Raw genomic sequence first — 14453 nt, 5'->3', positions numbered from 1 at the left:
TTTCTATGAGATTGTAAGGTCTTTGAAGACAGAGACCATGTCTAACTTACCTTCATGTCTCTGAAGTGTATAGCATTACTTCACTCAGTACAATCACTTCATATTAGGAGTTGGAAGATCTATTTTTTGTTTTTCCTGAGACAGTCTTGTTCTGTCGCCAGGCTGGAGTGCAGTGGTGTGACCTCGGCTCACTGCAACTTCCACCTCCTGGGTTCAAGTGATTCTCCTGCCTCAGCCTCTTGAGTAGCTGGGACTACTATGCAAGGCGCGTACCACCACACCCAGCTAATTTTTGTAATTTGAGTAGAGACAGGGTTTCACCATGTTGGCCAGGATGGTCTCGATCCCCTGACCTTGTGATCCACCTGCCTCGGCCTCCCAAAGTGCTGGGATCACAGGTGTGAGCCACCATGCCCAGCCAGAAGTCGGAAGATCTTATAGCAGGGCTGTCCAATAGAACTTTCTGCAGTGGTGAAAATGTTCTCTGCACCATCTTATATGGGGGCCACTAACCACATAATGGCCACTGAGCTCTTGAAATGGGACTGGTGAAACTGAATTTTAAATTTTATTTATTTTCAATTAAATTTAAATGACCTCATGGCTGGTGGCTACCATATTGGACAGCATAGCCTTAGAATCTTAAAAAACATATTTTCACCATAACCCTAAACAGATGGCCACTTCACTTCTCCCTGGCTTTTTTCAGAGACAGGGATCTGCCCTTTCCATGCACCCCCATTTTTGGGTAGTTCTGCTGGAGCTGGCCCTCCCTGCATCTGAATTATGTGTGATAATATTGTGAATGCCTCTGTTAGGCATACATTTAGAAAGCATCTTCACATATTTGTAGCAAGTCCATGCATTTTTTCTCACATGGACACAAGTTAGTGGAGAATTTCCACTTTGCCTTAGGGTTTACACTTATGTCATTTGCTCTTCTCTAGGGGCCAAAAGAGCAGCATGCCTATTCTGATTTAGCATTAAACTCTGTCTGTCAGCCTAATTCTCCTTGAGTTCATCAAGGAAAAGTATTTAAATGCTTGAAAAGAAAACAGAAGTCATGTCGCACATTTTCACTTCTCTTCACTCTTCTAAGTAACTTTCAAGTTGGTTTAGAAATTAGTCTAAATGCCAATCCTGGTTTTCCACTGATGTGTAGTGGTTAAGGAGCTAATGTCAAAGCTTTATATGTCTCAGTCTCCTTTCTTTAAATGGGGTTGAATTGATTCTTCTTCCCTGGGAGGATCAAATAATGGTAACCATAAGGTTTTGAAAAATATAAAGTGCTCCAAATTAAGGTGGTTTTATTTGTGATAACACTGGAAGATGCAACCTAAAGTCCCTAAACATGGTGTCTTCCTAAGTGTTGATGTTAGTATATACAAAAACCATCATTTCACAAATCTAAACTACCCAAACTGTCTGCTACTCAGAAGGTGAAAGAGAGGGCATGAAGACATTGGCTTTAATAATGCCAGGTCTTCTGTTTGCTAGTGGGAAGTACAAATAGAGAAATGGTAATACTGAAAGATTGTGCAGGGAAGGCAAGGAAAAAACAGGTCATAACCTGTTAACCTGCCCTTAGTAGGGCTTTGTGTTTTGGATTCCACTGATTAGAGAAAAGAAACGCCTTGAAAGGACAAAGTGCCTCAGGTTGATCGTATTCATTCTTATTTCTATGCTGCTGTTCTTGACAGACCTGCCTTGGTAAATGCATGTGTTTTTTTAAAGTAGCACAGAGTTTTGGAACAAGATGGTGAAGGTTGAGCGAAAGTTAAGTGTAAACTGTACATTATAATCCATTTGTTTATTTGGTTTTCGAATCCCAAATGAACCATTCAGTTCAGAAAAGAGCAAAGTGGGTTGATAAATTGATTTTTTCGAAAAAGACAAAAGTTCATTTTGTACAGTCGGAAAGAAAGTGCTGCCAGATTTACTGTGTAACTACTGCAAATGTGGGTTTATATAATTTTTGAGATTCATACATAGTCAATTACCAAGGTCTTTGATTCACTTTGTAAACACTGATCAGTCAATAAAGTACAGAGAGATGAATTGGCTTGAATTACATTTTCCATACTCAGAATGGTAAAATCTAGAATAAAAATCCAGTGGCTCAAATTGGCTACAATTTCTGAGTGCCTACTCTGTCCCAATTGTGGAAAAATTTTTTAAAAGACTATATCTTTTCATAAGTGGCCTTAAGAACAAAAGCATATGGAAAGTAAAATATTAATACAAATATTTAAAGACTAGTGAAAGAGAACAATCGATGAGCTGCAGCCGACAGTGTGTTATTGATTATCAAAATGAATTATAGACATTCAAGGAGGGAACGGTCACACTTAAGCTAGGGTTCTCAGGAAAGGGCATCATGAGGGAAGTAAAATTTGAGCCCAAAATTCATGATGGAATAAAAATATGGATAGTGAAGATGTGGATTAAAAAGAATGAGTAAAAATGTAGAGGTAGAAAGTTGTAAGACATATTTGAGAGGTAATCAAATATTTTTTATCTAGGATGCTGTGGTATGATCAGCTTGAAAGGAAGGTTAATGGTTTCTAGATCAAACAATTAAATGAGAACAGACTTAGATACTCAAGACATTTACATCTGGGAAGGAGGAAGAAGCATGGATATGTCATGCGTGATACCTCCAGCTTTACTGGCTCAAGCAGGTATACATTCATAGTATTATTATGTGGAGTAAGATGAAACTTTGAATATTATCTCTCCAACCAGCTCACTTTATAGAGAAACAAAGCTCATAGAGCTTCAGTTTCAGTCTCCTAGGTCTCATTCCAGGTCACTATTTGCCAAGGGAGGAAAACAGTTAAAGGGTCAAGGTGAGTGACGATCATTGCAGATCAGAGGTAGGAAATCTGCTGGAGTATGTTATACCCAGAAATCACCCAATAGCTGTAGGATGAAGAGAAACATCACTGAGTTGCAGCGATGGCACAACTGAAATGAATGCAAATCTTTAGGAGAGACACAACATGCACCCTTTCTCCCACAAAGCATTGAATCTCAAGAACACAAAACAGAAAGCAGGTGATGGGTATGGTCCAAGGTTGAAGATGAGTGTGATAAGCCTGGTGGAAGTGTAAAGAAGCAAAAAAGTCTGAACTATCAATTCCAGGAAGGCAAAGACCTTTTCTGTCTTGTTCACCGTTATATCCCAGTGTCTAGAACAGTACCCGGCACATAGTAGCTGTTTGGTAAATATTTATTGAATATTGATTGTATAAATGTTTTTGTGAGACCTCATCGAGGTAGCTGAATCATGAAATTTACAGTGGGTGCAAAATGATGACTAGTCAGAGAGGACCTGTCTAATAATGGTTTTGAGTGTTCCAAGACTAGAATTCCTTGCAAGAGCAGAGAAATGATGATGTTGTGAATGAGAATATAGTGGGTTAGAGGAGAAATATGTGTAATGAAGAAGGTGCAATATAAGAGAAGAAACTAAGATACTGAAGAAGAGTATGCAATGATGCTGTCGAGGATACAGCCATCCTGAGTTATGAATTTTACATAGCCCTAACAATAAATTAACAGAGATGAAATAAGCATTTGGAAGGCTGATTCAGTTGAGATCTTTTGTGACTTGATAATTCTATGATTTAAACCAAACAGGTTGTAAACTGAAGGCACAGGTAATTTTTAGGATTATTTCTTACCTAAGGTTATATGATCCAATGAATCAATGTGGCAATCAGTGATAATAGTCCTCTCAGAACTTCTTTGGGGCACTCTTGTTTGTTCCCTGAAATGGAAAACAAATCCTAGAGAGAAATAGTGGATTAGTCCTATTATAGTGGTTAAGAGCATACACTTTGAAATTCCATAAGGTGGGAATTATACTAGCTACCTCACAGATTTGTTACCCAGATAAAGTAAAATTACATATATTTTAATGGCCCAGCAGAGCTATCAGCCATGAAAAGACTTGAAGGAAACTTAAATGTGTATTGTTAAGTAGAATATGCCAATCAGAAAAGGCTACAGACATACTGTATGATGCCAACTATATGATATTCTGGAAAAGCCAAAGCTGTAGAGACATAAAAACATCAGTGGTTGCCAGGATTTGGGAGTAAGGAGAGGGAAAGGATGAACAAGTGGAGCAGGTGGGATTTTTAGGGCAGTGAAACTATTCTGTATGAGGCTACTATGGTGAATACATGACATTCGGTATTTGGTGAAACCTTTGAAACTATACAACAAAGAGTGAACCTTAATGTAAACTATGAACTTTAGTTAATAATAATGCATGAATATTGGTTTGTCAATTGGAACAAATGTACCACACTACTGCAAGAGGTTCCTAATAGTTTCCTAGGGCTGCCATAACAAAGTACCACACACTAGTTGGTTTAGAATAACAGTAATTTCTTGTCCCACTGTTATGGAGAGCTGAAGTTTGAAATGGAGGTGTCAGCATGGCCAGGCTCCCTCTGAATGCGCTGGGGAAGGGTTTGCCCCATTTCTCTTTCCCAGCTTTCTGGTGAAAACCTTAGGTCTTCCTTGTCTCCACTTTCTCATGGCATCTCACCATGCCTTCACATTATCTCCCCTCTGTGTGTGTTGTCTCTGTGCCAAATTTCCCCTTTTCATAAGGACACCATTATATTGGATAAGGGACCACCCTAATCACCTCATCTTGACCACATCTGCAAAGACTCTATCTCCAAATGCAGGAGAAAATGTGGGCAGGAGTTGGGGAGGGGGGAATATATGGGAACTCTGTACTCTCTACTCGCTTTTTTTCTGCTCTAAGCAATAAAGTCTATTCATTAAAATGTTAAAGGCTTAAGAAAATGGCCTGCCACACAGTACATATTCAATAAATGTTAGCTCCTTTTGGATGTAACTTATTCAGTGTCCCGGATACAACAGATTTTATTATTCTTGCATTCCAAACCAATATTGGCACTGCCCAAAAAGTAGATAAGACTTAGCTTCTTCCATATGGCTTTGTCCCTAAGTGTTGAGTGCTGGGTTAGAAAGCCACCTGCTCACAAACATCTCCTGCCTTGACTGAATTTACACATGTGCGCGTGCACAGGTGAGTACACCAACACACACCTAAAATGGCTTATCTGCCACCAACCCTGACCCAAACAAAAGCAGAAACTTACTAGTTCTCCTTGTAAAGGCGTCACAGGAAATATCTATACTGAGGGCCACGTGCCCATAGAGGGAAAAAGAAAACAGCAAAAACTTTGTGAATATAAAACATAATAAATTTCTTGGTTGAAAGATGCACATTAGCTATCGAACTAAATTTTTAAAGGAAAAGAGCCATAAATTAGTTTTAATAAATATAAATATACTTTAATTTCCAACATAGGGTGGGATATAGAGAAGAAAAAAAAGTGACAAAGAAAGAGAAAAATTTTTTAATGTCAGAAGAAATACCAATCAATATTCCGCCTTTGAAAAGAGGCAGAGAAAAAAAAGCAAGGAGGAAAGAAAGGAAAGAGAGGAAAGTCCCAGAAGCCCTGGCGTGATGGTAAGATGCAGGACACACCTCTTGTCACATCATGCCAATCCCCTGGGCTGCAGGCTTGTGGCTTTGTTCAAAAAGAAGGGCAGGCCAGGCGCGGTGGCTCATGCCTATAATCCCAGCACTTTGGGAGGCCGAGGTAGGAGGATCACCTGAGGTCAGGAGTTCGAGACCAGCCTGGCCAACGTGGTGAAACCCCGTCTCTACTAAAAATAACAAAATTAGCCGGGCGTGGTGGTGTACACCTGTAATCCCAGGGGCTCGGGAGGCTGAGGCAGGAGAATTTCTCAAACGTGGGAGGCAGAGGTTGCAGTGAGCCGAGATCGCGTCATTGTACTCCAGCTTGGGTGACAAGAGTGAAACTCCATTTCAAAAAAAGAAAAAAAAAAGGAAGGGCAATGTGTTCGGTGATTGAAATATTTTTTCTTTCCTTTTTTTTTTTGAGATGGAGTCTCGCTCTGTTGCTCAGGCTGGAGTGAAGTGGCCCAATCTCAGCTCACTGCAAACTCCACCTCACGGGTTCAAGTGATTCTCCGGCCTCAGTCTCCCAAGTAGCTAGGATTACAGTAATCTGCCACCATGCCCAGCTAATTTGTTGTGTTTTTAGTAAAGATGGGGTTTCACCATGTTGGCCAGGCTGGTCTCGAACTCCTGACATCAAGTGATCCACCCACCTCGGCCTCCCAAAGTGTTGGGATTACCGGCGTGAACCACTGCATCTGGCCTGAAACCTTTAACACTGACTTATTTCTTAATCATGGCAGTGTAGGCAGACCTTGTTTTAAAAGAAAATCCAATCTATGAGAACCCATACTGAAAACACAGACATGTCCATAGGTCATGACTTATCTGCCTCTGTTAAGGTTTTTGTTTCTCCCCTCTTTACGAAAGAAGCCACCTCAGTAAATCTTTCTATAGCATGACCACAATCCCCCCTCGAGCACAAAAATTTAGATTTTCATAAAACTCTCCAAGAACCCATCTGTCACAAACATCAATACTTAGCTCTTTCACACTATTTGTGACACCCAGAGCCTCACGACTGATGGAATCTCCCTGTCTTGACTTTTCATCCCTTCATTGGTTGAGAGTTTGTTTCCTAACCAATGTTGCTGAAAAGAATTCAGCACTGAGTAGGGGTAGGGCAGGAAATGAGGGATTACTGCCTGGGGACATAGAAGAGGAAAAAAAAAAAAAAAAATCACCTACCATTCTACCTAGACATGGCTCCTCTTACAAAGGAAAGATGCTAGAGAAGGGCCGAAAAGCTCTGTGATGTAAGGGTGCAGGGATGAAGGAGGATCTCCAGCCCCATCCTGGGTTGATACTGAGAACAATTTTCATACACACATACACCTTCTCTCCCCCACACACAAGAAACACACACCACACACACACACCACCAACAGTCATACCACATGGTACACAGATGTGGTTTTGTGCTTTCCTCTAAGCTACACCCACTCATGTGCACAAAGCCTCACCTAGAAAAGCACTGGTGTGTAGGAAATGGCACACACACTCTCTCTCCCTCTGGGTGCCGCCTCCACATATATACTCAGCAGCACTCAAACGACAGGTAGTTTTTCTATGGCTGGGAAAGAAAAAGTGCCCAAGTAAGCAAGAGAAGGTGAGAAGTGGGAGAAGAGAATGGGTAGTAGAAAAAGAATTTGCGTGGGTTGAGAGCCAGCGAGGATGGCCAGCGGAAGTGACCTCACGATGTTAGTTTCACTTCCCTCTAAGTACTCCAAGACACTGCTGGGCTCTGCAGTCCATGTACCTCTCCAGCCTGCTTGGAGATACTCATTTCACTGCTCATTAGCACCTCCACCAGAGGTATAGGCTGAGAACCACTGTTGCTGACAAACAGCCAGAATGACAGCTTAAATTTGATGAGGTAGGAGCAAAAACCAGACAGAGGCTTAGAGGATGCTCTTCAAGCTACTTGGATAAATTTTAAAAGGTAAAATTGTTTCCTTATAGATGGATCTCTTTTTCCCATGTCTGTTTGCTATTGCTAAAGTTATTCAAGGGGCACTTTATATGCAACAAAAGACCACATTGAAGGAAGAGAAGAGTCTGCTCTCCCACTACACCTGGCATTCGAGTCCATGAGTTTAGATCCTACTGCCCACAGGGCTGTCCTCACACACTCCTGCCCTGTGGTCAGAACAGGAGCCTACCCCAGGGAGAAGGGCCCTCGGATGGCCTCTTAGGGAACTCTCAAATCACTTTTTCTTTTTCCATTCTGATAATTGTAGACTAGATTGGAAAGTGTAGAAAAATTTCTTTATGGTTGATGAAATAATAAGAAAGAAAATGAGTTGTTTCTTTCACAGCTAGCAAAGCCTCAGGAAGTACTCTTGGTAAGAGTAAGATAGATAAACACCAAAAATTTAAAACTCCAAATAAACACCAAGATTTGAATTTCTAAAGATTTATAAGGAACATTAATAACACCTTAGACGATAAAAAGGGGAAAAATTCAAACATTGTATAGTTTTGCTTTTGTTGGCTGAGCTTTTATTTTTGTTTTTGTGGGATTTTTTAAGAGGGGAAAAAACATTTGAAAATAAAAGAATTGGACAATTTATTTAAGAAGGTTTCTGAACTTGGCTTCAAAATCTAAGTTTTGTTTTTTGCTCCTTCAAACAAAGATGCCTTCAGGTGTGATGGCTTTAGGTTTTGTACAGCTCCTTATTTTCTCACACAGGGCAAATGGCTTGTCTCGTGTGCACAGAAAGGGCTGGAAAATATTTTTGTGATTCGAGTGCAGCAGAGAGTCTAGGATTCCAGAGGAAGTGGAGGCCTCCCGTTCCACACAGGAAACAATCTTCAAGCAGGCCTTAAATGCCAGATTCCAGGCCGAGTTTAACTAACCACTGACAGCTCTGTAAACAAAGCAAGGACAAAAAGAGCCCGCTTCCCCCTTTCTGGTAGTCATTTTGGGTTTGGGGGCTGCAGGGGAATTCTGGAATACTTGACTCCATGGCACAAAAACGCAGGGGAAACGGGCTCCTCATTTAAAGAGTTGGAAGGGGAAGGTCTTTCCGGAATTAAAACCATCACAGAGGAGGTAGGAAAGGGTAAAATGGTTGGGTTACATCCGTAGAAAGAGCAGTGATTTTAGAACTTGGAAAATAGCTTGATCACCACTTAACTGCTTTTAAAAATGTTGCTTCATGATGTTTATTCATGATGTTACTGCTGCAGTCTTTATTAAAATCCTGATGCTTCTTTGAGAATATGCACATTATATGCCGAGATACTGTATTATTTTATTTCTCGCTTTCACTTTTCTCCTAGTTCCTACATATTCCTCTTCTTGCCACTTTTCTTTTCTGTTTATCATTCCTGTTTTCCTCCTTCTTTGTTCACTTTTTCATAACTTTGATCTGGGGTTCAGCAAGTTACAAAGAACAAAATCATTCAGTAGAATTTCAAGTGATTCTACCAATATTTCAAGTCTTCAAAACCTCTCTGTCTCCTGAGGTCTTTTTAAAAGAATATATAATCTTGGGATCTCACTCACTTGTCTCTAAGAGATTCATGAATGAGACTGAATTTAACTTGGCTCAGGAGTCAGAAATTGATCACTGGCTACCTTATCAGCTTTCTAAGAGTAAAGAAAAATCAGGAGACTGGCAAATGGGAGAGGGTGCACAGTGACTGAAAGAGAGGTAACACACTGAGTTATCTATGATATTGACTCTACCTCCTCTCCTTCAGGTCCAGACGTCATCTGGTCTCCCTGAACCTGAAATCACACCATGGATGATTTTGAACGTCGCAGAGAACTTAGAAGGCAAAAGAGGGAGGAGATGCGACTCGAAGCAGAAAGGTAAGGATCTAGGGTGAAAAATACTTGTATTCCCTTATTAACAACGTTGGTTTCAAGCCTCAAAGACCATCCTTCTGAGAGGCCATATTGCACACCAAACTGTTCGCAAAAGTAGTTATGGAAAATTTTTCTGCTAAGACTCTAAATTTAGCATTTAAAAAAGGAAAACAAGGATCAAGAAAAAGAGAAATTTGAGAAGAATCAATTGATAATTGCATATTGATAATTGCATTTAATCAATACCTTTCACATTGGAATGTCTTAAATGACAAAAGTAATGTGTGAGTGAAGATTTAAAAAGCTTATATAATAAGAAATGACATGAAAATGCCAAGTATTGAATATTGGAACCATTTAGGAAATGAGAGTCTTCAATCTAAAAAAAAAAAACAAAAAACGCAAAAAGCCCTGGATGAATCTTGTGAAAAATTTTCATTCTTATTAGAAAAGTATTGAACTCTACGGATCTGCATAGTACAGGTTAATAGTGGGCTATGTTACCGAGGAGATTCTGGGTGTAATTGGAAGCTGTTCATGTCATGTGAGGCCTCTATAGTGGTGACTACAAGGCCAAACTGGGGAGATAAAGCTTTGGCATATAAAACCTGGGGCATAAATGCATATTTTAACATTTTAGGCCTCAGAACAAAGGACAGTGTGGTATTTGATGTGACTTAAATCAGATGTTCTTTTGAGAAAGCAGGTGAGGCATTCACAGAGAGAAAAATGTTAAACGATGACCTTAAAATCAAATCGATTTTGTTCCCAGTAACTCCAATGCACAGATGAAAGATGACTCTTTAACGATCCCAAAGTAGAAAAGTGGAAACTTACGCCTATAATGAAAAGTAGTGTTCTTATGTTCTACTTATTTGCATGGAGAATGCAAAAGCAGAAGATAAAATAACTGCCTATGATAAACTTGGCCAGAGTCAGCCGCCATTCATGAAATGACTAAACATGTCCACAAGGCACTATGGATGATACCTGCATTCTGTTGGTTCAAATCCTAGCTCTGCCATTTACAAGCTGTGTGGCCCTGAGCAAATGATTTTTCTCTTTAAGCCACAGTTGCCATATATATAAAATAGGCGTAATATCTACATAGCCTGTGGGATTGTTGGGAAGATTACTGAGCTTCATGAATAGCCTAGTCAGGTACCTAACACACAGTAGTTTTTTGTAAATGATAGTTTTTCATAAATGATAGCTATTATTATTATTAACCATTACCACTAGCCAAACAAGTGAGAAACAACATAGCAGCATAGCCAGAGCTAAACCATCATGCCAAGAAAAGGAAAGGTAGTCATCATCCTGCAATGGAACTAGTCAGAGAAAGTTTCTTGGTGGAGGTGAGCCACGGAGGAGGTAATGATGGCAATGAAGAGGGAAAGGGAGCCTGTCTAGGTGAAGGAATGACACTGGCAACAGTGCAGAAGTAGAAATAAGAATCCTGGTGCAAGAAACCTGTTGAGTGTTTGAGGGAAAATGGACTGGACTTGTATATCTTGGCTGTTCCTATTTGCTATACAAGGAATAGACAGAGACTTAACAAGCGAGTTATGTGTGATGACACTATGCTAGAGAAACTTATCTACAGTGGACTAGAATATGGGGATACCAGCACTGGAAGAGATAGTATGGAATATAGGATAATGAGGCCTGAATCAGGTCAGTGGGTGTGGAAATGAAGAAAGATCAAATATGAGAGTCTTTACAGAGGGAGAATTAGCAAACCTTTTAAGAGAGCAAAGAACTTACAGACGATTCCAAAGAATATATGTCTGAGAAGCTGGAAGGAAAGTCTCTGCTTTGTCCCAAATGGAGGATTTCCTTCTTGAATGGTCAGAGGAGCAGTGTTTAATTTCAGGTAGAAACCACATCCAAAAAGAGATTTCCTGCAGGCATGTGGAGATAGGAAATTTCACTCTTTGTTCAAAAAGGGAGAGAAATCATTATTAGAGAAATAAATTTGGGCAGACACAGTATGGTGGTGCCAGTACAAAAGCTGAAGGGATATTCCCAAAAAAGCAAGTATAGAAAAAGTGAGCGATCATCAAGGTATAATGGAAATCATCAAAGAAGACAATGTACCAGGGAGATGGGGGAGAACCAGGGAGAGTATGAGGCTCAGTGCTGAGTGGACATGGTGGACATGGAAGTCTTGTGGGCGGTGGCTGGGCTCAGTGAACCACACCTCTTATTCCTTCCAATGCTGTGTTATTTCACCTCAAGTTCTCATGATAGTCTACAAAATATCTTCATCCAACAACTATTTATTAAGCACTAACCAGGTTTAAGTGTGCTAAGGATGGGAAAAATAATGGTGGTAAAGAAGTAGACATGGTTCCTGCCTTTATGTACCTCACAGCATGCTAGTAAACCAAAGTGTAACAGAATCAGAAAGCAGACAGGTCAGGGTGTAGGGGCAGGCCTGATAGAGTTGTGGCTAGAGAGGCTCAGGACTGGGGATGTAGACATTGGGCATCAGGCTAGATTGCCATTGTCAGCTTCTTTCCTTTCCATGTGAACAGGGGGTCAGGGAATCATTGGCAGAGGTGTGACAGAACTAAATTGCTGTGGTTAGAACCATACTGTCATTAGAGTGAATAAACCCAATTTCTTCAGATTCAGGACTTTGCTTAAGAATTGACCACACAGCTACATGGTTTCTTCCTTCGACTTTTTTGTTTTGTGTGGAAGAATTTGTCTTCTTTTAATTTGTCTTCTTTTTTAATTTGTCTTCTTCATTCTTTTACATTCAGATGTAAAAGGAATGTACACAGTAAATCTTATGTACCCTGAATAATCTAAAATAAACTTACACAAATTAATCCTAATCTTGTTTAACTTACATTTCTGTCTGTATTACTTCTTTTGGGATATTATATTGTTTTCTTTTCTGTTTTTATTTCTTCTTTTCTTCCTTTTCTTTCTTGCTTCCATTCATTGCCTTCCTTCCTTCTTTCCTTCTTTCCTTCTTTCTTCCTTCCTTCTTTCCTTCTTCCTTCCTTCTTTCCTTCTTCCATCCTTCCTCCTTCCTTCCTTCTCCTTCCTTCCTTCCTTCCTTCTTTCCTTCCTTCCCTTCCTTCCTTCCTTTTCTCTCTCTCTCTCGCTCTTTCTTTCTTCTTAAGGAAGAGTAGTACTTATGTATTTCCTTATACTCGTACTAAGTTTACCTTTCCATGTTTCAAGGTGAACCTTCTAGTTCTGCTATTCTGAGATTTGGTAAGTCCATGTCCACCCTTCAGAATTTTGTAAAATCTGATCATTTATGGGAATAGTGAAAGTCAGGCTTTATGGTTCAGTCAGCTCTGGTGGGAAAGTGCAGGGTGTGTGCAGGAAATAGGTGGCCAGAAGCAGAAATCAAGGTCATCTAAAATCAGGGTTTTGATCTGAAGACAAAGGGCACGTGAGACCCTGAGCAAGTCCCTCTTCCTTTAGCTCCAGACCTTGGCTTCCTCCTCTAAAATAAGACTAGCCATTTTCTCTGGGGTATTGGTGGTCATTTTAATTTTTTTTTTTTTTTGCTTTTGGTATTGTAGATATTTCTTTACAACGATCATATGTTACTTTATTTAAAGCCAAATAAAAATTAAGGCAATTTTCTATTTTGAAAAAAATAATTCTATGGCCCTATGCAGTATACCTGAGCCCAGATGGGAGAAGACTTAACTTCTCTTTGATTTTAGGGAACTAAAACAAAGATTGCATCCCTGATCTGGAGGGCAGTTACCAACTACCAGTAATAGAGTGGCTCCAAGGCTCAGAGCTGCAGATTCATTCACTTACTCTCAACACATTTTCACTGGGCATCTATTCCACAAACAGGCTCTATTTTGGGTACTGAGAATAGAACCACAGAGTAACAGTGTTGGGAAATATGTGCTTAATCCTTTTCAACCTATCTAAAACCAAGTAAAGATCGAGGAATTATACTTTTATATCCTCAAACATAACATGTACCCCGTATGGGTTCATACTTATTAAAGATGACCCACAGCCTTTGTACACTTCACCCTTGCAGACAGTGTCGGGGACGGGGTACTACAGAGAAGAGAAAGTCCATTGACTTTCCTTACCCATAAAAGCTTTCCAAATAAAAATACCCTGTTATTTTTATTTTTATTAGTATTGAGTTTGATTACCAGGTGCAGTTTTATGTTGAAATGATAAACAATTTAAAACTTGTCCTTTTCCCCGGTGTTATAACCACAGATTAAAATAAACCGAATTTTTACACATTTTATTCTTCAGAAATAGACCTTTTCAAAGACTATTTTGCAAGCTAATTGCAGGCTTTGTGCCATGCTGGCCTGCATGTGCTTGGGACTGGCATTTACTCACTGCATCCGAGCTGCCCTGAGACTCTATCGTCCACATATCTCCTTCTAAGGGTTTTAGCCCAGTTCATTTCAAATAACCTCGTCTGCAAACGTAGTGCATCAAAAAACGTTCTTCCAGCCGGGTGCGGTGGCTCATGCCTGTAATCCCAACACTTTGGGAAGCCGAGGTGGGTGGTCAGGAGTTTGAGACCACCTGGCCAACATGGAGAAATCCCGTCTCTACTAAAAATGCAAAAAGTATCCAGGTGTGTGGTGGGCGCCTGTAATCCCAGCTACTCTGGAGGCTGAGGTAAGGAGAATCGCTTGAACCTGGGAGGCAGAGGGTGCAGTGAGCTGAGATTACGCCACTGCACCCCAGCCTAAGCAACAGAGTGAGACTCAGTTTCAAAAAAAAAAAAAAGTTTTTCCTTCTTTATCTTGCCCCTTAGCCTGTGCAACTTTTATGCCATTACCTTGTCCTTGTCTTTCATCCGAGTTCTTGAGATAAGGTCTTCAGATTTGGCAAAAAGGAAGGAAGTACTTCATTTCATCATTAAAAAAAAAAAACAAAAAAAAAAAACAGATGTTGAATACCTTCAAAATGCAAGATACTATACCGAACCATAGGAATCAGTGGTCACCAGTAGATAGTGTCCCAGTGGTCACTAAGCTCCTATTCTAAGGGGATTAGTAACTAGAGCAATCGTGACCGAAAGAGGGAGAAAAAAATTTCAGTAGGCAGAATGGAATGAGCAGGTAATCAGTGAAA

General features: G+C 40.1%; 1 protein-coding gene across 8 annotated transcripts in view; it reads left to right on the top strand.

Moving 5' to 3' along the window:
* CALD1 (caldesmon 1) overlaps positions 1-14453 on the top strand; it is a 233865-nt gene that overhangs the window by 117157 nt on the left and 102255 nt on the right. For all 8 annotated transcript variants that reach the window (XR_001901230.3, XR_001901231.3, XR_001901229.3 and 5 more), the window contains exon 3: positions 9245-9356. Coding sequence is in view for 3 of the 8 variants with exons in the window: in XM_017957181.3 (XP_017812670.2) it covers positions 9286-9356 (71 nt within the window). In the remaining 5 variants the exon portion in view is untranslated. The remainder of the gene's footprint in view (positions 1-9244; positions 9357-14453) is intronic.

This window comes from Papio anubis, chromosome 4 (genome assembly GCF_008728515.1).
Source record: "Papio anubis isolate 15944 chromosome 4, Panubis1.0, whole genome shotgun sequence".
In the NCBI taxonomy this organism is placed as follows: domain Eukaryota; kingdom Metazoa; phylum Chordata; class Mammalia; order Primates; family Cercopithecidae; genus Papio; species Papio anubis.
Note: the sequence above shows the minus strand (reverse complement) of the source record. Positions and strands in the feature narration are given on the sequence as shown.